Source organism: Sus scrofa, chromosome 2 (assembly GCF_054392235.1).
Source record: "Sus scrofa isolate SSC_HxYL_T2T_F1_AM1 chromosome 2, Sscrofa_HxYL_maternal_Yorkshire_Landrace_v2.0, whole genome shotgun sequence".
In the NCBI taxonomy this organism is placed as follows: Eukaryota; Metazoa; Chordata; class Mammalia; order Artiodactyla; family Suidae; genus Sus; species Sus scrofa.
This window is the reverse complement of record NC_139384.1, coordinates 140,408,373-140,431,937: the sequence shown is the minus strand read 5'-3', so window position 1 is coordinate 140,431,937 and position 23,565 is coordinate 140,408,373. Positions and strand designations below refer to the sequence as shown.

Below are 23,565 nucleotides of genomic sequence, written 5' to 3'. Positions count from 1 at the left end.
CCGCTACCTCTCCCCACCCAAGGAACCTCCAGGAGCAGAGACACAAAGATGCGGAACACCAAGAACTGTTTTACACAACTTTTAAATGTGAACCATTCTGTGTTTTAACACATAAGAGGGCAAAGAATAATATGTCAACAGGTGTGTATCCAGCACCCAGAATTAACAACTGTTGCTTTTGTGAGCAGCACACCTTTCAAAGGAACAGTCCCTTGTGGGGCCGGGAGAAAATGTCCCTTGTCGTCACTAATTCATCCTCAGATAGTCTCAAAGCAGGAGAAACTTCAGCCAGGTTCTCCTTAAGCACATCTGGGCCCAGAACAAGAAGTCAACACCATGAGACAGAGCATCCTGAACGGATCCGGTCCCTTAGAGTCAGCTTCCAGTGTGTGAATAAACAGTACAGGTGGTGCTGGCCCCTCAGGGGTCCACTGCTTTGAAAGGCAGACAATTCAAACTTATTATATGGGGGTTCCCGGGGCGGTGGGGTGGAGGGGAAGCACGGGAGAGCTTTGTAAGGGGGAGACTGATTAAGGAACACAGAAATGTCATTCTGCACTGAAATGACTGCAGTCCTGCCAAAGCGACAGGGCACTGTTAGCCCACAGCAGCAGCCCCGTGCAGGCAGAAGCACTGGCTTGACCAGAAGGGAGAGCTCAATCATGTTATGGCCTGGTGCAGATTTTAGCCGGAATTACAGGATATGCAGAAAACGCCCCGCTGAGGCTTTGGCCTGTCCTCCTCTTGCCTTTTCAGTTTTCTGTGTCAACTCCTGACACTTGACTCCAGAGAAAGGGTATACATGTTTAAACACATAGCGGTGTGAAATATTGGGAGCAGGGCATGATTACGGTTCAGGGCTGCCTCATGGACAATTATATTCAAATGAGCAGCGTGGAGAAGTAGCTTCAGTTAGGCAGTGGGACCTCACTGATCATTTATTCATGAGTAACACCCTGCTTTGCCCATTTGTGCTAAGAACTGGGTTTTCTTGCATAGGCACGGATCCTGACATGACACTCCAATCCAGGGGCTCTCATCAGTTTCACTTGTGAGTCCATCCATATCTGTCCTTCAGATGTTCATGCCCCAGAGTTTCTTCTTCAAGTCTTCAGCCATTTCCTAGGCAAAAGGGAAATGTCACGTACCATGCCCTTTATATAATCATCGTATTTCAATGTCTTGATAAGCCCGCAGCAGCTATTATCCCATTTTGTAGATCAGGAAGCTGAGACTCTGAGATGTTGTCACTTTTCAGAGATCTGAAAGACAGGGCTAGTAAGTGAGGAAGGCAGAAGGATCAGGTCCCTCTGGCTGCATAGTCCATGCCCTTTCCACCATACCTGGCTGCTTCTTCTTGTTCCAGAGTACTTTCCTGCCCTTGCACGTTGACACACATGTGTGCAAGCACACACACAACTGAGGGCTCCTCGACCAACAGCCAGCCTTTCTAAGGGACTGGATGTATTTCAGAAGGGGGAGAATGACAAGAATGATGATTAAAGCCCTGATTGCATCTTGGCATTGACTTCATCTATTAGTGCAGAGCTATTAGCAGACAGGGAGAGATGAATGGGCAGAACAGAGAGGATTTTTAGGGCGCTGAACTTATTCTGTGTGATACCACAGTGGTGGCTGTGTGTAATTATATATTTGTCCAAACCCAAAGAATGTACGCCAAGATTGCACCCCATGTAAACTATGGACTTTGAGGGATGATGTGTCGATGTAGGTTCCATTCTTGGGGGGATGTTGATGATGGGGGGCTGTATATGCATGTGGGGAGGCAGAGGGTATATAAGACTCCATACTTTCCACTCAGTTTTGCTGTGAATCTAAAACTGCTCTAGGAGTTCCTGTCATGGCACAGCAGAAACGAATCCAACTAGGAATGATGAGGTTGCGGGTTCAATCCCTGGCCTTGCTCAGTGGGTTAAGGATCCGGTGTTGCTGGGAGCTGTGCTGTAGGTCGCAGATGCAGCTCGGATCCCACCTTGCTGTGGCTGTGGTGTAGGCCAGCGACGACAGCTCCAACTGGACTCCATATGCCACAGGTGCGGCCCTCAAAAGACAAAAAGCCAAAAAAAAAAAAAAAAAACTTCCCTAAACAATGCAGTGTATTAAAAAACAACAACAACAACAATGAGCTGTGGCAGGTTGAGCGTTGAGTTCATGGAACAGCATTTCTTCCCGGTGCCTATGATACTCTGGGAAACAAAGCTCTTTGGTACCCACCCTATTAGGAGCCAGAAAAGTCATTCTTGGCTTCCAGGGGGCTTTACACATCCCTTCTTTCTTCCTTTCATCTAGTTGCTCTCTGTGTGCATCTGAGCCTTCATTTCAGGGTGTTGTTATGTCACCTGTGTCTTCAGAGACCGTTAAGGGAGAGATGCTATTGGAAAGCCTGCTGAACTCAAAGTGAACAGGTTGTGAAGGTTAACCAGTCCCAATACGGTTGTACCCAAAAAGGACTCCTGTCTCAATAATTCAGATTGGTGCCACTGGTTTTGCAACTCATGAAGGAAAACACTGTTTTTTCTCTTGAATTATTTACATCCTTGCCTCAGTTCTCCGCTTCCCTTTCTTGACAGGTGCAGCAGATTTAGGGAAAGATGAGAAAGACCACGTCGGGTCTTGTCGCTTTGTGTTCCCCCTCCATTGTTCACGAAACATATTCTCCCGCACGACGCTCATCACCGCCTGCCTGCTAGTCATGAAGGGACAGGGACCCTGCGAGATTGTCAGGGATAAAACTTTCTTTGCCATCCGTTATGACAGAGCTAGAGGGACAGGCTTACGCTGTGTGGGAAATCTGAGAGGGACGTTATGTTTGCGTGTGTGTCCAACATGAGAGGGAACACGCTGCTTCCGGAGCTTTTAGTTTAGAATACTGAAAACCAGGCTTAATTCTTAGGTGTACGTACCACTTATGAAAATGTGTACAAGATCCGTGAGGACCGAGGTCAGATTAAAAGGAGAAAATGAAATATTTTCTACTCATTATTTTATTGCCCCTTCCCCTTCAGAGATGCTCTTCAAGACAGAAAGTTGGCATCAATGGTGATGTTCAAAATCTTTTAAGGATCTAAGGAAAAAATGCCTAATGTAGTGTATGCGAAATGCTGCTGGCAGGCAAGAACAGCGGGAACGTTGTAAAATAGAATTTATAGGCATTAAGGAGTTATATCTGTGTGGCATCAATAAAAGCAGGAATCAGGAGATGAGGAGAAGATATTCACCAGCCTAGAAAATTATGCAGCCCCTCCTAACATCTGCCTCCTTCCAAAGGTGAGCTTTTTGCATGAAAGCTGGGAGATGATGGGAGAGAGGCAGGAGAGATGAAAGTAACAAAATGGCTCTGAGATGTTTCTAAACACTGGCTCATCTGCCTAAAAGCTATGACTTTAATGTGGAAACCCAAAAGTCATTCGTTCATCAAAATCTACACATTTTCGGCTGTTCATAAGATGTACCTGCCAGATTCGTACATCTATAGAATAATCCTATTAGATGAAGGTGTGGCAAGGTGGAAGGAAATACCTACAGATGAGACTTCCTGCAAGAGGAGAGATTCTTTGGAGAAATCTACAGGATGCTTCAAATTATTTTTAACAAGGGCGTTTCCAGTCTCAGATTTTTTTGCTTTTTTTTTTTTAGGGCCACACCCACAGCATATGGAGGTTCTCAGGCTAGGGGTCGAATCAGAGCTATAGCTGCCGGCCTATACCACAGCCACAGCAACGCGGGATCCAAGCCACAGCTGCGACCTACGCCACAGCTCATGGCAGTACCAGATCCTTAACCCACTGAGCGAGGCCAGAGAGCAAACCCACACCCCTGTGGATACTGGTTGGGTTCATTCCTACTGAGCCACGACAGGAACGCCTCAGGTTTTTAAACACTTTTATTCAGGTACGATTCATATACCATGGAGTTTGTGGATGTGAAGTATACAATGCAGTGACACTTCGCGTGTTCACAGAATTGTGTCAACATCACCATAGTGAATTTTAGGATATTCTCATCACCCTAAAAAGAAACCTCACACTCAAGCCTTCACTCTGTGCCAGGATTCTGGGCACTTCTGTGTTCTGTTTATATGTACAACCTTCTCCATTTTATTTTATTTTTTTTTATTTTTTTTTCTTCTCCATTTTAGAAAAGAGGAAACTAGCCCCGAGATGGAGATGGTTTGTTCCCCTCTTTAAAATTTGCCTTTTCCTTATCACAATTTATGTGAGGAAACCCCGTTATTTTTTTTACCCTTTTATTGTGCAGAAATCATTTGTGCATTGATTTTCTTACGTCATCTGAATTTTAACCATCTTTGTCCAGTAAACGTCCTTTGTTTCTTTATGCTCTTTAATTTGGGTGCTTTCATGCTTCTGCTGCCCTAAAACTAGGCAATTAATTTTTTTAAATATCACATTTTGTACCCTGGGGTGATTAAAAAAAAAAAACAAAAAAAAAAACATGGTCTAAGGAGAAATTATGGATTCTCAGAAGACAATCAGATCCTATATTCTTAAATTCATCAAAGCTTAGAAAGTTGGACTAGACCAAAGAATGTCTTAAGACAGTTTAGAAAAATGCTCTGGCACAGTGCTGCTTCTCCTCAGAGATTTTTGAGAATCTGATCAAAGCCTGAACTCTCTCCTCTGAAATGCACAGACACTCGGTGTTCAAAGAAAGTCACACAGGGGTCATAGGTTTTTTGAAGCCCTACACCGAGGGTCAGAGGCTTCTGACCTAGAAGATAGTTACATAAACTGCAAGGGAGCATGTAGATTTTCCAAAAGTGGCTCTTGCACCCTTAAAATGCCTTAGGCGGGAAAACAAGGAAACCTCAACATTTCATTGCAAAGTCCTTCTTCTGTGAGGAGGCCACGTTGCAATTCTGTGGTTGTCACCACGGTGGATTTTGCACATATACAGGACTAAGCTACTTATTAACTTGGGTTCTTCTATGGTTGGCTTGGCTCTGCTATGGGACACATGTCTCGGGATCACTCAAGCTAAAAATGCATGTGTGCCTCCCTTTTGGAGCAGAGCTTTCCCACAGATAGCAGCTGTGTTCCTGCATCTGGTCTCCTGCTTGCCATCCTGTAAATGCCAGTCCCTGACGTCATGACCCCTGTCATTGAGTGTTGCCTCTAGCCCTTAAGAATGTCTTCCCTGGAGTTCCCTTGTGGGGCAGTGGGTTAAGGATCTGGCACTGTCCCTGCAGTGGCTTGGTTCACTGCTGTGGCGCAGACTCAGTCCCTGACCCAGGAACTTGCAAGCGCTGAGGATGCAGCCAAAGGAGAAAAAAAAAAAAAAAAAAAAAAAAAGTTTTCCCTGAAGCCGTCTCCAGGAAACTTGTAACAAAATGGTCTACAAACACTGAACATAATCAAAAGTCATAATGCCAACAAAAATGGAAACTATTGCCTTCCCCTCATATAACACCTGGTAGTCTGGAAATCTGGGCACCATACCTAATGAAGGATATCTGTAAAGTCTAGGAGAAAATAAAAACAGGTGGCTGGGGTGGCCTGGACGCAAAGAGGGAGACGTGGTCATTTAGACGTGCGGAGGCTAAGGGGAGGCATGTCTGAAATCCTAAAAATCACAGCTCATGGCACAATCCAAATTACTCAAATGCTGGTGGGCTCCCTGTGAAATATGAGGGTGGGAGTTTCAGACAAATGCAAAGAGGTTCCACCAAATACTGCAATTCCTGACCATAAGCCATTGCCTCAAGTGAAGCCTTGAGAGGTTCCAGATCCATTCATTGCCAGCATGTGTCTAATGTCGGCAAGGTCAGACAGGTCCTAAATGTTGGGGGAATTTTTTTGGCAGCAAAACACGGGACTCTAAGCCCAGTAAATCTAAAAGCTCCCCTGTTGTCCATCTAGCAGAAAGTTCCTTTTCCTCAGGTTTCCCCATTCTTGCTTAGCTTGGGTATCTATGGCCCTGGTGAGAAGGTCTCTTCTCTCCGCTATTTTACACCTGTTTCAAATGTCATTGCAAGCCCCCCACTGCACTCTGCTTGGAGAGTTTCACACTCACATTCTTACGTCCTCTGAGGGACGCGGATTTTTAAGTGTGGTCCCGTGTAGAGGACCTGGTTGTAAATTTTATTCCTCCTTCTCTATTCCTTTAGACACCCCCAGTTCTCAAAATAGGGATGCATTGTCTTTATTCATGGTATTCATCATCTTTTCATCTTTTGCCCAGCATTCCAACTTGGGCTCTCACTTGGTACCCTGTCCTGGCACCTGTTACCCTGTGATCCTGGCTTTCTGCTGGAAGTAATTACTCAGAGCTTCAGAAACCTTGGCTTCAATCTCAGGCCAGCAGAAGGGGTGTCAGATGCCAGCAACTTTACCAGTTGGAGGGCCAAGGGTCCCATGAGAGCCAAAAGAAAGCAAAGCTTAGGGGACTGGGAGCTGCTGTGGATGTCCTATTTCTATAGGACTACATGGTATGAATCCATTGTCTCCCAGAGTTAGCATTTTTGTTTTCGGCATGCTGCATTTTATCGGTTTCTTCTAGAAATTTCTGTTTTCTTGCTCTCCATCCTCTTGTGGTTGTTTACCTCATCATCTTATATTTCTGGCTTTACACTGATCCCATATGCCACGTAATTCTGCAGTATCTTCTCATATTTCAGGATAAGCCATCTCCATTTGGCTGTGATCACTTCTACACGGTGATGATCTAAAATAATTAGAGCAAAGTGATTCCCATTTTGCTTATATCTGAAATTGCAAGTGAGTATATAAAATTATTTTGCCATCTAATCCTGCTGTGCTGCTCATCTCATCTTTGGAAAATTTCAAACCACTAATGTGAGTGTATGCGGCATTTGTTTAAATAATGTCGAAGCCAAATTAGAATGTCCCAGCCATAAATATGGTATTTATGGAGCATTATAGCCCATTAATTGGCTTCTTGGCCTGAGTCCTCCAGGGAGCGGCACATATCTCCAGGGTGTCCTTGAATATGACATATGCTTCAGCCAGATCAGAGCTGTGAACGCTACAGCAACTGCCAAGCCCGTGCCTGTGGCAAAAGGTACTTAACTGGATTTGATCAGAAGAGTCAGGGGGAGTGACGTCCGATGTATATGTATATATTTCAGTCAGACTCATCTCATTGTATCCTCTGGTGGAGAAGGATTTGTATATTTCCTCGGCTCATGTTTATCACGCATAAATGAAATGTTTTAGGAAATGGGGATATAACTGAAGAGTCAAGAAGAACGCTGTGTACCAATAGAGTTTACCCGCTAGGAAGAAAGAATAAGCAAGTAAATCAATTAAAAGAGTATTTCTGAGAGTGATGACTATTATGAAGGAAGAACCACGCGCCTGTGGTAAAAAGTGACTGGGGGGAGAACACAGGGTGGATTAGTCGGGGTGTTTGGAAGGCCTCTCTGAAGACGGGAACAGAGGCATGACCGATGAGAAAGACCCAGCTGTGGGAAGAGCAGCAGGCAGGAGGAACAGCCACTGCAAAGGCTCTGAAACAGGAAGAAACACTGCCAAAGAATATTGCTTGGGGGTCAAAGAGCTAGATTTTTTTTTTTTTTTTTTTTTAGCTTTTTAAGACCACACCCACAGCATATGGAGGTTCCCAGGCTAGGGGTCCAATCGGAGCTACAGCTGCCAGCCTACACCACAGCTCACCACAAGGACAGATCCTTAACCCACTGAGCGATGTTAGGGATCAAACCTGCACCCTTATGGTTCCTAGTTGGATTCATTTCCTCTGTGCCACGACGGGAAGTCCAGCAAAGAGCTAGATTTCAAGATGCTTCAACTTTTCTGTTGTGGATTCCTCAGCAGTCTTTTGACACCTATGGATCTGCTTCTCAGAGTCATGTCTTTTAAGTACGTAAGATAAAATACATAGGAATGCAAAGAAAATCAACTCTTATAATACAGCTATCAAAATATTTAAGACAAAGTTGTGACATAAAATCCAAGTGCTGCTTTAATATAGATTGTAGCAGATCTAATAACGAATTATGAAGCAGCAATATGAAAGATATCTGCAACATTTGCAGTGTGATGTGAAATACCTGTGATTTCTCTACGTGACAACGTCACAGGTACCGCTCATACCATGAAGATTTTCTACATAATGAAATACTAAATTTCAATTACAGGCTGTGAAAAGAAAGGGGTGGGGTGTTTATTCCCATCCTAAAATCACAGATCCCACGAATCTTATCCTTGGACCCCTTGGGGTCTGTGGAGCCCAGGATACAAACACCCGGGTTCCATCGTGCAGGCCTGGTGGGCCATGGCGAGGTGTTAGACTAAGTGTGATGGGAGCCCCCAGGGAATTTGAGCCAAGAGGAAAGGTGTGCTCTTGCTGGGTTTTTGGGTTTTTTGTGGGTTTTTTTTTTTTGACATTTTTCATTTTTTTTAATTAATTAATTTATTTATTTATTTATTTATCTTTTTAGGGCCACACCCACGGCATATGGGTGTTCCCAGGCTAGGGGTCAAATCAGAGCTATGGCTGCCGACTTATACCACAGCCATGGCAACTCCAGATCCAAGCCGCATCTGCAACCTACACCACAGCTCACAGCAATGCTGGATCCTTAACCCACCGAGCGAGGCCAGGGATCAAACCTGCGTCCTCGTGGACATTAGTTTCCCACTGAGCCAGGATGGGAACTCCTGATCTTGCTCTTTCACATGGAGAAACTGGATCCCTGGATCACAGGAGTCAAAGAGTAAGGAGACTATGACGTGGTTCAGATGAAAGATGAGGGTGCCCTGGAAGAGAGTGGCCCCAGAGGGAGCAATGTGAACAGGTGCAAGGTGTGTTCCAGAGCTTGCAGAACCTGCCAATGGACGGGACATCAGAGACAGGCAGAATAAGGATGGTGCAGAGCTTGCTTACAAGAGCCTCTGGTTCTGGCGTTGCCACGGACTTGTGTGGGACCACCTGGGAGAGGGATGGGTTTGGGGGGGAGTCGGGGCAGTGGCAGTGAGTCCCTTGCTCCACTGAGGACCTAGTGAAGTCTCAGGTGTTTACTACACACGTGGAGAGAGCCCTGTTGGCCGGTGGGACGCACGAGCCTGGAGCTCAGAGGAGAGTTGGGCTAAAAGATGACACAGGGACTCTTCCACTGAACCTGGTGCTTTGAACAAAAGTGGGACATGAAGCCAACTAGGGTCCTTCACCCCTCCCCTCAAAGCTCACACCTTTGCAGGAGGACATTCCCCCCCCCTCATTTTTCACTCCCCCAGCGGAGTGACAGAACCTGATAAAGGTCACACAGTGAAAGGAGGAACCAAAAGGGGGCACCTAGAGGCAGTGTCCATCTCCTGCTCCCAAGGCCGTGTTTTATCCCTGCTCAGGGCTCCTTTGCCGACCTGATCCATTATGAGAGCAAACAGAAATGAGGACCAAGGCTTTATGTGGTGCAAAAGCAAGCTGAAGGAAAGCGTTGAAAGACCTGGCTGTTTCAAACACTGGCTCCTCCACCATGTAACCTTGAATGAGTCACTTAACCTCACTGAGGCTTAATATCCTACTTCAGGATAGGAACACTAACACCACTTGGTGTTATTCAACTCAGTTAAAAAAAAAAAAAATCTGGCACACAATAGGCCCTGAGTACATAATTTTGGTTTAACTCGAGTTGTATAAATTTATTTTATTTTATTTTTTTTCTCTTTTTGCTATTTCTTGGGCCGCTCCCGCGGCATATGGAGATTCCCAGGCTAGGGGTCCAATCGGAGCTGTAGCCACCGGCCTACGCCAGAGCCACAGCAACGCGGGATCCGAGCCGCGTCTGCAACCTACACCACAGCTCATGGCAATGCCGGATCCTTAACCCACTGAGCAAGGGCAGGGACCAAACCCGCAACCTCATGGTTCCTAGTCGGATTCGTTAACCACTGCGCCACGACGGGAACTCCAAGTTGTATAAATTTAAATAGCCATTTGGTATTGTCTTTTTCTCATGTATTTCAAGGTAGGTTTTTTTCCTGGGTGGGAGGGAGATAGTAATTGTGACTAAAATAGTACAAAAGACCTTGAATAATTTACTGGACTTCTCAGCTGTGTCATGACCTATGGAAAAACAGATGGCAGTCTGTGGTTATATACATCTTAGGGGAAAAAGCTTGACTAGAAACCACAGGTTCCTCACCTGTAGCAGCAAAACACTGCAGAGACGTCTCTTGAGAACCTGAAAGGAGCAATGCATGAGGAATGCTAACTCTAATCTAGAAGGCTAAAAGCGGTGAACTCCAGCACTGGATGTTTACCTGCCAACAGAATTTCTCCTTATCAACCAATTGAATCAGCCTAATTATAAGATCCTTGCTTGTCAGAACTACTGGCTCAGATGTTTATTCATTTTCATTAAGCATCGGCTATGTTCCAAGCACTGTTCTTAGATCAGGACACACAAGAGTGAACACAAATGAAGTCCCTGCCATCACGGAGCTCTCACTGAAGTGGGGAGCAAAAAATAAACACGTCATCAGACAAATAGATAAATAGCACCATTTCACAGAGTGCCATGTGCTCTATGGAAAACATAGCCAGGTAGTTGTTCACAGGTTCCGGAAGGGTTTTCAGGGAGAAGGCGCCATTTGAGCTGCGACCTAAAGAATGAGAAGGGGCCGATTGTGCCATGTACGGATGGAGTTTGGTCCCTGTTTGGGAAGAGCCACCTGTAAAGATGGGAATGAAGCGGGGAGGTGGTAGGAGACACACAGAGGAAGGTGGGGGTGGGGGGCAGGTCTTCTTGAGCTCCCAAGTAAAGAGTGTGGACTTTATTCTAACCATTGCAGAGTTTTAAGCCAGGGAGCAACGTGATCTGACTTACACATTTACAAGGTCACTCTGACTGCTGTTTTGGAACTGGACTAGAAGGTGACCAGAGTGGAAGCAGGGAAGCAAGTAGATGACAGAGGCCACGGGGGTGGTGGCAATGGAAACAGAGAGAGGCGCCCAGACTTCAGATATATGTGGAAGGTAGTGCCCATCAGACTACCAGAAGGGACAGATGTTCGGGGTAAGACAGAAAGGAAGCAAAATGACTGAGCAATGAGGTGCTGGGTGGGGGTCATTTACTGGTATGGAACCCTGCAGAAATCAAAGGCTGTGAGATCCATGCTAAACCCTGAGATCCGTCTTGGACAGGTGAAGTTCGAGCTCTCTATTAGCCCTGTAAGGGGACCGGTCCAGTGGGTTGTTGCACATCTGGAGCTTTGGAGAGAGGCAGAGGCTGGAGAAAGGCATTTAGGGTCTTGAGCAAGTCAGCTGTGAAATTTTCATTTGAGGTGTGCTGCTTCCAGGCCAGCTGGATGGACATCTGGAGGGAGCATCTCCTTAGCTCCTCTGGAGTCAGCATCTCCTTCTGAGCAACTTGAGCTGTCCTGGGGATTCACTGACGGATTACAGAGTTTGGGGATTTCACACACTGGCAGGAGTTTGTTTTTGTTCTCTGCTATATTTCAAGTTTCACTGAAATGCATGATTTTCAGGTTTCATCTTTGCTTTTAAATCACGCGGAGGATCTGCCACATGTCTTCTGCCCTTCATCCGCACTGCCGCTTGCACCCTGCAGCTCTCCGGGCAAGCAAAACAGCTGAGTATAGGCTGTGCTCGGCTTCGAGAATAAGCCCTGTCCCAAGAAAGGCAAGCACTTGGGGAATAACTCTGCCAAGTGTCAGATTAACAGGAGACACTCCGGCAGATAAACCCAAGCGAGTAAACCTTCTGAGAAGCAAGAACGTTCTCTTTTTTCTTGTTTCCCATCCCATCGATTTGTTATGGTTCTATCAGCTGGTATCCCTCCTATCAGTTTCTTTCATCCTCGTGATGGTTTCTCATTAAGGAGATTCATGGGGAAGGTTGTAATCGATCAGAGCTATTAGCCACCAGAGTGTAATCTGGTTCCCGTACAAAGTGACCTGCACGATGTCCTGTCTGCCGTGGGGATTTAAGCCGATTAACTCAGCCTGGGAGGCAGAATCTAATGTCCTGTAGCACTGCACCCCCTTCACCCCTACCCATCAGTAAGGGATTTAACAAATTGACACTGTAATTAGAACTGAACCCATAGTTAACCCACCTTGAAAGTAACCCTTAGTGACAGGCTCACCTTGGATGTACATTTACAGCCAATGATGGATGCTTATGTCCCTGGCAGTAGAATGCTGCTTTAATCTCCTCTGCTGTCTCGGGTCCCACAGTGCTGATTATGGTGATGGTTTCTGTTTTGTTTCATTGGTTGGTTGGCTTTGTACCTATTTCTAAGAGTAGATCAATCTCAAGGTTTGGGAACAAGTCAGTGACTAGAATGAGACTGCCACTAAAAAAGGCAGCTCAGTGTCACCTTTCAATAGCACAGTCTCTGTCTGATTTATGTTTATGATGGAATCAGAGAGCAAAAGGCAGGAAGGTACCCTGGGCTGCCCATAGATCCCTTGGCAGCTGTATGGGTGGGCCTGCCAAGTGAACGATGCCATGCAAATGAGTATTCTCAGTCACAGACCTCAGCTCTTAAAATGAGCTAACCACCAAGCGTAAGCTGAGGACTAAGATTAGACTAAAGACTCTTCAAAAATGCTATCTTAGGGAGTTCCCGTCGTGGCTTAGCGGAAGGGAATCTGACTAGTATCCATGAGGATACAGGTTCGATCCCTGGCCTCTCTCAGTGGGTGAAGGATCCAGCGTTGCCATGAGCTGCGGTGTAGGTCACAGATGTGGCTTGAATCTGGTGTTGCTGTGGCTGTGGTGTAAGCCAGCAGCTACAGGTCCAATTTGACCTCTAGCCTGGGAACCTCCATATGCCACGAGTGAGGCCCTAAAAAGACAAAAACAAAAACCACCTATTTTAGCTGCAAAAGCTGTTCACAGGCAGCTAGATAAATGAATTGATATTTCACACCAGGGGAACCTTGATAAGTAAATGTTCCTTCTTGCACTGATAAGAACAGGTTAGGTGCAATCCTTCTCCTCCTCCCTTCATCCACCCACTCCCCCCCACCCTTTTTTTTTTATTACTTTAACTAAGACTGATGATGTAATAGAGTAGTTAGGAGTGGTCTTTGGAGCTAGATTACAGGGATCAAAGCTAAGGCCAAACTTCTACAAGTCATTTAACTTCTCTGTGCCTCGGTTTCTCTATAAAACGGTGGTGATGATAAAGACAGCCCTTTCGAAGATGACTTGAAGAGTAGATGGGTTACTACAGGTAGCAGCTAAGATAGTGCTCAGCACACTGTAAGGTCTGACTAAACATAAGCTGCTGGCATTCAGCCTTGTGAATGCTGAATGTGCCATAGATGCCAGTGATACAAAGGTAAGAGCCCCCTTCGCGTCAAGTGGGAAGACAGACACACAAACCAACCTGCCATTCTGCCTCGGCCTGCACATTACTAAATGTTTGGGAGATGAAGGTACTACTCCAGAATAGTAATAATACTCTATGTATAATCAGTGTAACTGGTAAGAGAGGAACGAGACATGTAAGAGCAAGAAACGGAATTGAACAGTAATTGAGATCAACCTTTTGTCTATTATGAATGAAGCTGAAATGCCTAATAATGTAGCTGAGATTAAAACACCCAGAAATTGCACCTTATTGTGGTTTAGTGGAAGAATTAACTTAGAACAGAACAACAGCCTAAGAATATTTTATAAAATTACCATGATAACATCCTGGCCAGCCAACCATTCAGTTACCTGATGTACCAACAAAGCAGCAGGATTAACCATATTCCCCCCGCCCCGAACCTGTGAGCTGAATATCTAGTGTATTTTCTATTCCTGAAAATTGATCAAAGAACAAGTCGAAAATAGGAAATTAGAAATAAGCAATAGATATTTCTAGTTTGCCTTTGCAATTTGTTTTTCTTCCATGATCAGCAGTGATCCATAATTACCTCCTTCCACGCCTGAGTCTTTTCACGGAGCAATGTCAAGGGCCGCATGCATAAGTGCTAAGTTAGTTTTCATCAGCTGTATTCAGAATCCCCAAGGGACAGAAACTGGGGGACACCTCAGCCAATGAGGTCAACTTGTCTGTATGCATCTGTAATGTATTTTTTGAGAACCTACTATGTTTCAGCAGGTGGGGGCACAGAGAAAAGTACACCAGGCTCTCCCAGATCTGCTTCCAGGGGAAATTTAAACTGCCAGGGGAGTCAGGCTGCTGCAAGGTCTGCACCATGGTTTAAGAATCTGGGTTTCCGAGGGTCTTGCCATTTTAACTTTCAAATATTTTACTGGCACGATATCTAAACAGGAGTGGAGTGATCCTGGTCCCCTTCTCAGGAGCACCTGGAGCAGTCCCTCGGCCTCACAGAGCCTCTGTACAACCGGGATAACAGCGCCTGAATTCTACTCTCCACTCCATGGCCATAGTGCCAGTATTTAGATGGGAAAATGTCAATTACTAAGAGCTCTTTGAATTTCTCTGAAGCTGCTGCAATGTCTGATGGAGTGTGACAACACGTAGTGGGGTTAATATTGTTTCCACTTGATCGTTTTGGAATTTATATTAAATGCGTATGCTATGTTTATATTCCCAGACAAATCACCTCCCAGTCATCTATTTTTAACAATTTATTCAGGTCCATTTCTGAGCTGAGGTGACTTCTTTCAACCTCTCAGCCCATCTTTAAGGTGGGTTGTCACTGGAAAGGGGTATGTGGGATATTCTGGGTCCATTGATATTTGCCTCAGGCAAGAATTCAAGGAAAGGTGGAAAAATGTCTTCAGTGCCTCTGACCCTCATCTCCTGTGCCCACTCCTTGAGGCTTCGTTGGCCCTTACTCGGCTCTTTCCTCAACGTGCTCGCCCTCTTTGCAGCTCTCCTATCTCCTCCATCTGTCCTTGAGCATGGCCTGTCCTCTCTCCAGTCAGTTCCATCCACTCTTGTCTCCCATCATGGTCCTTTCCCTCCCACCAGTGGCTTTGTGGGAACTGCTGCCCCAGGCCTCTTGGGGTATCTGCTCAGCAGCCCACAGTGTTCCCTTTGGGGACAACCCACAGCCCTGCTAGTTCCTGAGATGAGAGGGAAGACTGCCCATGTCTCTCCCACCTCACCCCATATCTGTGTGTGGTTCCACCCCTTCTCTGGACTCCTTGGCCTCTGTCACTGCTACATGGGATAGTGGGATAGGAATGCATGTGTTTTCATGCTAATTCAAAGGAAAGCCACCCGCCCTCAGCACCAGAATGCCCTGATACCCAGATGTAAGCATGACTCTTCCTAGAATAGGTTATGGAAAACATCTCAGCAGATTTGCAGCAATTCCCCAAGTAGGAGGACAACAACCCTGTGTCCTGCAGGAATGCTCATCTCAAGTCTTTCAGTAAGCTTTTGTTTTCCCTACCCTTTTGGGAATTGGTTCAGATAAGATGGTAGCACAATTAAGATGTCAGAGGATATCAGGCTCCTAAGACATAAGGAACAGGGTATTACAGAGTTCATGGAGTCAGGTGAGTCTCATTCTGCATTGGGGGGGTCCCCAAGACCACCCTCAGGCTCAGTGATTGACTAGAAGGACTCACAAGACCCAGAGAAGCTCTTATACTCATGGTTACAATGTATTACAACAGAGGGATGCCAATTAAAATGAGCAGAGGGAGGAGGGGCGTGGGGCAAAGTCCAGGAGAAGCCAGGCACAAGCTTCCAGGTGTCCTCTCGCAGTGTCACACAGATGTGCTTAATTTTTCTAGCAATGATTTGTGACAACATGTGCAAAGTGTTATCAATCAGGGCTGCTCACCTTAGCCATGGTGTCCATGGCGTCCACTGGGGTCAGTCAGTCAGGCAGTCAGGGCCTGCATGAAAGACCTCAGCTAATCAGACTCCGGCCCCCAAAGCAAAAATAGGTGGTCATCATTAATCACACTATTGGCATACAAAGTCTCTACTTACACTGGTACCATGTGGCCCAAAGCCTCAGGCATACAAAAGACTCTTATCAGCACATTATTACAAGGACTCAGCGCTCTTCCCTTAGGAGCCAGTCTTAAAAACAGGTCTTTCTTGGGAATGTGCAGGATTTGAGAAACCTGAGCCTGCTGAGTTAACCCTTGCCTGCACACATTCCCAGGGTCCAGACGCAGGAAAGCTCTGGCCACAGGACATCACTTCCTGTCCCTAGCTGTCACCTTCCAAAAATAACATCCTCTCTGCCTTCCATGTAGGGTCATTGTGATTCAGAATAATAACCACTGAACTCTTTTCAAAACCAGCAGACCCCCTACAGCAAGGATGCTTTATTATTAGTGCTACCCTTTCTGTTATCATAGGATCACTGTGGTCATATTATGCCATCATCATCATCACGGCTACTGGGGGGGGGGTGGGGGTGGGCATGGGACTGAGCCCTTAATGCTTCCCTGTGATCTCAGAACAGGTCAGCAGTGCCTTTTTGCAGACGCTGAAGACAAAGACAACCTCTGAGTAGTGTCTCCACCCCTCCGTGGCATGTAACCTTGTCCTTGCTTCTCTCTGTCTCCCTTCCCCGGGCAGTGGCTCAGAAACCCAGGCCCCCAGCACGAGAAGCGGACTCTGTTTGGAGACATGGTGTGCTTCTTGTTCATCACGCCGCTGGCCACCATCTCCGGCTGGCTCTGCCTGCGGGGCGCCGTGGACCACCTGCACTTTAGCAGTCGGCTCGAAGCCGTCGGACTGATTGCACTCACTGTCGCACTCTTCACTATTTACCTCTTTTGGACCCTAGTAAGTATAGCCCAGGGCCCGGCATTCGGCCCGCTGGAGCTGGCAGCCCCACGGCTGGCACTGCCTTCCCTCTTGTCTATAGCCCATCTCACCTGCCCGGTAGCACACAGACCTTCGAGGGCCAACCAGAGTGTGTTTATAGTACGTGTGTGTGTGTGTGTGTGTGTGTGTGTGTGTGTGTGTGTACAGGTGTATGTGCACTGCTGGGAAGAGCAGAGGAAGGAAAGAAAAAGCCCCAGCTTCAGCGAGTTCATCAGTCAAAGACAAACACCTCCGACTCATCCCTCCTCTCATAGCCAAGCCCCCGTCTGTTAGGAGCCCTGGCATTTTCCTTCTCTTGTTTACGTGCCTCGCTTTTACTGGGACTGTGGTGTATGATGAATGAAGCACTTGGTCACTGTCGCTGTCGCTGCCTGCGCGGATCATGAATCCTCCTGCTGGGTATTTCCTTCTACCACCTGACACGGCCCTAAAGTCTTTGTCGATAGTGAGCTGCACTTCGCCTGATGATTATTCTGGGTTGGGATATTGACTTTGCCGCCCATAAAAACACTAATTCATCTCGCTGAGGAGCTGCCACTAAAGAAAAACCATTTCCCAATAAGTGTTCCTGCTGTTGACGAGGAAAAAAATGTTAACCCTCTCTGGTTTTTTTATTGGTTTAACCTCATGATTAATCCAGCACCGAGGGGGTAGCACCCACCAACGGCAGCATTGGCTCTCTCGAAGCGTCGCTCTGAGACCTGCAGGGGAAAAACGTCACGATCCTCTAGAAGATTCTCAGAAACCAGGCCCCCTGCTTCCTGGCACAACACTCCCGTGCCAGCTCATCTCTAATCTGAGCACGTTCCATTGTTATTCAATATGAATTCCTGTCTAGACCATTCATTCCCATATCCTGCAGCACAGCATCGGCATGTGGAAGCTTCTAGTGCTCACGCTGGCTCTGCCTCCCAAACCCTGCATCTTGAGCTGCCATTCCTCCCACGCTGACCGCAGCCCCCTGTTCACCGCATTTCCCTCTGGTCCAGCTCTATGCCGCCTCTCAGGTGAGAGTTTCAGACTAAGTGAGGGACCCGTTTCAGTCTCAGTAAGTGGGGCATGATGAGAGCCTTGATAGAGAGGGAGCGATCTGATGCTTCATGCTTTATCAGAGTCGTCTGGTTAGTGTAGGCATTCTGTCCCAGCCTAACGAAGCCCCCAGGCAAAGCTGGCATTGCCTCCTTTAAGCGTCTGTGCTTCTAGAGTGTGACCTGGTTCACTGTGAATCAAGCGGTGAGGCTGACTCAGAAGTCACAAGGACACTGTGATGGGAAGAGGTTAGAAAATAAGACATCAAATCATCTGTCTACCACTGCCTACCTGCCCGTCAACTGCACCACCCAGGGAGAGTCACCTCCCCTCCCTGAGCCTCAGTGTCTGCATCTGTGAAGTGGGGACAGCGTAAGACTCATCCCGCCAACCTCCCCTAGTCTCCCGAGGCTGAAGTGAAAGCGAACATGGGAAAGCACTTTGGAAAACAATTAAGTCTCAGTTTTGACCATTTTTAAAGGTTTGCTAGCCTCTGGTTTTTCTTAAAAGAGTTCCTAAGATGAAGGCTGGATGACAATGTCGACTTAAATGCTGGGCATTCAAACCACCTTAAGGCCTTTTTGAAAATCTGCTTTGTCAAGCATGCACTCACCTAGCAAGAAAGAAAAAAAGGAGTGGGCACAAGGAAGAAAAAAAACAGAGATTACCTACAGAAAAATGGATGTGATCTTGTTTCATCTCTCACCCCAGGTGAAAAGAAGTTTTGGGGGGAAGAGGTATCCCGAGTGGCTCTTTCAGGAGACTGATAATACATTCATCCCCCAGAGGTTTCCAAGAGCCATCACTGCAAGCGGAGAAGCACATGCCTTCAGAATCTAGAGGCATTGTTTAAATCCAAGGTTTAGCATCCTGAGAGCTGTGTAACTTCAAACAGGGATAACCTCTCTCATCCTCCTTGTCCTCATGCAAAAACTTGAGGAAATGATTGCTAACCCCAAGGCCAGCAGGCGGCTGTAAGAATGAGGTGGGACCACGCTGCAATACCCATCGGAGCATCTGGCAGAGGGTTTTCTTCTTCCTCTGGCTGCCCCCTCCCCGCCCCCAGCCCTCTATAAAATGTGGAGCAGCTGGAGGAAAGGCAGGCGGCTCTCCTCCTTGGTGCGCCAAGCCGAGCAGCGGCCTCAGCTCAGTGACAGGTTACTACATCTAGACTAACTCCTTCCCAGATAAATGCTGTACTGAGCGGCCCTGGCAAGAGCCGTAATTCAGAAGCTGACAGCACTTGGAAACTGCCCTCCGGCAGGAACCCACTGTAAACAAGCTGTCAAGCTTAAGGAGAATATGCTGAGAAAATGTCTTAGATAAACAAACACAGTGTCAGCCCAGCCCCGCGCCTCCGAGGATCCTTCCTGGAAAGGCCTGGACAGGCGCTGTCAGGAGGGACCCAAACCTGCGCAGGTGCCTCGGGAGCATCCCGCCTCCACCTCAACGCACTGGCTAGACGCAGACGGGGAGTTCTGCCTTCTGCACAGACACACGTGTGTCCAGGACTCACAGGTGTCCAAGGCCTCCGCCAGCTCCACTCTGGGAGCTGGGGGTAGAGGCGCCCCAGAAACATCAGCGTTCACATTGCAAGCCGTTTGAAGTTCACGGACAGAACTGAAGAGAGCGGTAGAGGAGAACTGAGTCCACCTGAAGCGGGTTTTTCGTTTTTTTATGGACACACCTCTTACACATTCACAGGCCAGGGACTGAATTCTAGCCACACCTGTGGCAACACAGGATCTTTTAACCCACTGCACCCAACCAAGACTGAACTCGCATCCCCACAGCAACCGAAGAGGCTGTGGATTCTTAACCCACTGCGCCTCGGAGGCAGGAACTCCCCACGTGAAGTGTTTAGAAAGTGTCCACAGTGCGGGTGGCATTAGCCCAGTGGCGAGGAGCCCACGAGCCGTGACCTCCAGGAGGTCCTGCCAATCCACCGCATCAATGAGGCGACCAGTGCCTGGCACAGAAACCGGTTAAATCACGAAATGAATGAATGATCCGCCTCCTCTGGCCGACTCCTAGTCCCATGGGTTAATCATTTAAATTCATTTTACCAAGAGGAAGCTCCAATGGCACACTGCAAGGCTCACAGGTGGAACACGTTTAGACACAACCTCAGGGTGTCCAGTGTCACCCGTGTGGCCGATTTACTCCCTCACAGCCCTCTTCTTCACTGCACACTCACAGGCCAGCCGGCTGGCCCCCTGCTGAGAAGGCAACTTCCAAAGCCACAGCCCTATCAGTACGCTTGGGTGCCTCATAAACTCCTGAGACAAAGGGCAGAGTCAAAATTCATAACAAACTTTCCCAAAGCCTGCCAGGGCTTTACCGCAAACCTTCCTGGGCGCCAACCCCTGCCTGCAAGGAGCGTGGATTCTAATACGCTCTCGCCTTCTCTCTGCCACCCACGTGACAGCAACTCTGTACAGAACTTGCCCAAGATAGGAGGTTACTAAGCATCCTTCAGATGAAGAAATGACACTTTAAGAAAGCCACCCCCATCGTGGCGCAGTGGGAACAAATCCGATTAGGAACCATGAGGTTGAGGGTTTGATCCCTGGCCTTGCTCAGTGGGTTAAGGATCTGGCATTGCCCTGTGGTATGGGTCGATCTGACATTGCTGTGTAGGCTAGCAGCAAGTTCCTATTAGACCCCCAGCCTGGGAACCTCCACATTCCGCGGGTACAGCCCTAAGGAAAAAAAAGCAAAAAAGAAAGCCACCCCATAAGGAGTAGTATTTTTAGAACCCTGGGCTCTTTCTTCCTCCTCTATCCTTAAACACTCAGAAATTTAAGAAATATCTAAATTAAGTCCCCAGCATTCCTAACTGCCAGAGTTTCTTTTATTTTTTCCCTCAGTGCCGTGTGTGTGTGTGTGTGTGTGTGTGTGTGTGTGTGTGTGTGTGTGTGTGTCTTTAAAGCTGCACCGGCAGCATGTGGAGGTCCCCAGGCTAGGGGTCCAATCAGAGCTACAGCTGCAGGTCTATGCCAGTGCCACAGCAATGCCAGATCCCAGCTGCGTCTGCGACCTACACCACAGCTCACAGCAATGCCGGATCCTTAACCCACGGAATGGGACCAGGGATCGAACCGAAACCTCATGGTTCCTAGTTGGATTTGTTTCTGCTGGGCCAAGACGGGAATTCCCTCAATGCCTCTTTATTTCTCTAAATCAAACCTCGTTTTTTCCTCTTCTCTTCCACTGCGGGGATTGGGTGTCTCGCGCTCCTAGAGACTCCAGCCAGGATCACCCCGAGCGGCTACAAACCCAAGGCCCCCTCCGCCCTGCACGTACCTTCATTTTCCCCGATGCAGCGTCATCTTCCTAGGAGGCTTTCTTCTTCTTGATTGAATTTGCCTGCAGACTGTGGTGGTGGACAGCAATTAAAATGTATTAATGCATAATACGATCTCATTTGTTTGTCTGAACAAGTGGGCTGATTTTTGTAGTGCCCCACAGCGGAACCAGGAGACCTGCTGAGTCGTGGACTCCCCGTGTTCCTGGAAGCCGTGCTTCTCAGGCTGAACGTACATGCGAATCACCTGGGGATCTTGTTAAAAAGTGCACGCTCCAATTCCTTCGGTCTGGGCGGCGCCCACGATTCTGATTTTCTAACAAGCTCCCAGGTGGTGTCTCCTCCACGGCCACCCTGCGAGTAAGGCCGGGGAAATAGCCCAACCCCTCTTTCTTCCCCCACCTCCAGTTTCCTGATAAGAAAGAGCAGCACAAAATTACCTTGTTTTCCTTATTTAGCCATCAGAAATAATAGGCCGGGAACACTAACAGGTGGCGATGGCAGTGTGTTAAGTGCTTGTTATGCATTACGTCAGATAGCCTGATTCACCTTTTACAAAAGACCTTTCTTGAGGGTCGGATGGGGCTTCGGCCAGGTGTGCCCTCGGGAGGGCCGGCTGATCCCTGCTGCGCGCAGCCACAGCCCCTTGTCCCCTTGCAAACCGGAGCATGCGCAGCTCTTCAACATCCGGGACACAAGGACTCGATGTCAAACCCAGCTTTCCTGTGATATTTCCAGATTCCAGACGTCTCGTAGGGCCACAGCTCTTCACTAACACCTGTGTGTGTGCTACCTCTTCCCTGCCCCTGGCCGGGAACAGCACGCTTTCCAACCTGCCTCATATTCATGAGTAGCACCAAGCAGCAGCAGGACAGGATAGATAGAAGAGAATCGAGTTTAAAAAAAAAAAAAAAAACCCTCTGATCCGCTCTGGCATGTTCAGAGGCTTTTGGAGAAAAGCACATCTGTGTGAGTTTAGAAGCTTATATTTTCATACTCAAATCTCTCTGGCCCTCAGCCTGTGACATCTGCTTTCCAGCCTCAGAAATTCGAGTGAGTGAGTGGCCTTGGATTTCATGATCCTGCCATGAAGATGAACAGTCCTTTCCTTATTTATTTATTTATTTATTTTTTCCCTTTTTAGGGCAGCACCCATGGCACATGGAGGTTCCCAGGCCAGGAGTAGAATCAGAGCTGCAGCCACCGGTCCACACCAGAGCCACAGCAACGCTGGATCAGAGCTGTGTCTGTGACCCACACCACAGCTCACAGCAATGCCAGATCTCTTAACTCACTGAGAGAGGTGAGGGATCGAACCCGAGTCTTCATGGATGCCAGGTGGATTCATCAACCACTGAGGCATGACGGGAACTCCTGAACAAGTCATTTCTGTTCAAGGGCCTGCATTCTCCCCTACTTCCAGAAACACTGAGCTCAAACCATCAGCTCAGGCCACTTTTATCCATTGTGGACCCACCTACCCGGGTGGTTAAACAGCCCATACATACCTGGATAATTTGTCACCCTAAGGTTGTGGACACCAACCTCCCCAGCACTTAACCTAGACACCTGGATGCACTCAAAGTGGAACCTGCTTCCATTTTTAATGGCAGTTTGTACACCTTCAGAAGTACAGATTCTCCGAATTTCCTGGGCGAGCCATCAGTGCTTTGTGGCAGCCTTCTCCAAAACAAACCACAGATGTAAGCGCCTCATTCTGGGACAGTCACACGAAAAGCAAGCATTTGGGGGGCACAGCAATGTCACAGTGGACAATGAGTTTACTGCTCATGCCATCATGTATAATGTAAAAGAGGCATGGCATTTAGAAAGCATAGGATATTGGAGTTCCTGTCGTGGCACAGTGGAAACGAATCGGACTAGGAACCATGAGGATGCGGGTTCAATCCCTGGCCTTGCTCAGCTGGTTAAGGATCCTGTATGGCTGTGGCTGCGGTGTAAGCTGGCAGCTATAGCTTTGATTTAACCCCTTGCCTGGGAACCTCCACATGCTGCGAGTGCAGCCCTAAAAAGAAAAAAAAAAAAAAAGAAAGAAAGCAAAGAAAGCACAGGATATTTACTCACTCATCCATTTTCTCTGCAAACTTAACTCTCCAAGCACCAGACACTGATAGGTGCAGGCTTGCAAAGATGAGTACAACACAAGCCCTGTCCTCAAGCGGCTTCCACTGCAGGGAGAGAGAGACACATGCGCAGTGGTGTACAGGGCACGGAGGCCACGCTGAGGTAGGCACAGGCGCTGGCTCAGGAAGAATTCATGGGGGAGATGCTGCCCATGCTGAAGTTTCCCCACAAGGAAGCCTGGAAGCAATGGGACCATCCACAGGGGCCGCCAAGTGCGGTAGTGCAGGTTGTCCATGGCACAGAATGAAGGGTGCCCTTCCTACCGGAAAGTGAACGGGGTCCTCTGAGTTGTGCAGTGTCCCATCTGCAGACAGGG

General features: G+C 47.6%; 1 protein-coding gene and 1 long non-coding RNA gene across 7 annotated transcripts in view; one reads left to right on the top strand and one right to left on the bottom strand.

The window, feature by feature from the left end:
* Positions 1-23,565, top strand: part of MARCHF3 (membrane associated ring-CH-type finger 3) — a 140,688-nt gene that overhangs the window by 115,763 nt on the left and 1,360 nt on the right. Inside the window, exons 4-5 of one of the 3 annotated variants that reach the window (XR_014836289.1) lie at positions 16,517-20,153; positions 20,920-21,213. The exons of 1 other annotated variant lie outside the window; for it this stretch is intronic. Coding sequence is in view for 1 of the 2 variants with exons in the window: in NM_001244831.1 (NP_001231760.1) it covers positions 16,517-16,726 (210 nt within the window). In the remaining variant the exon portion in view is untranslated. 3 annotated transcript variants of the gene reach the window in all.
* LOC106509548 (uncharacterized) lies at positions 67-21,760 on the bottom strand. Of its 4 annotated transcripts, none has more exons than XR_014838721.1 (3): positions 21,545-21,760; positions 21,104-21,173; positions 67-1,262 (listed from the first exon to the last, which is right to left on the bottom strand). It is a non-coding gene; the product is annotated as an uncharacterized LOC106509548 (long non-coding RNA). The 4 variants fall into 4 exon arrangements; XR_014838723.1 differs by lacking the exon at positions 67-1,262 and adding an exon at positions 4,122-6,702; XR_002341882.2 differs by lacking the exon at positions 21,545-21,760 and having other exon boundaries at positions 21,104-21,421.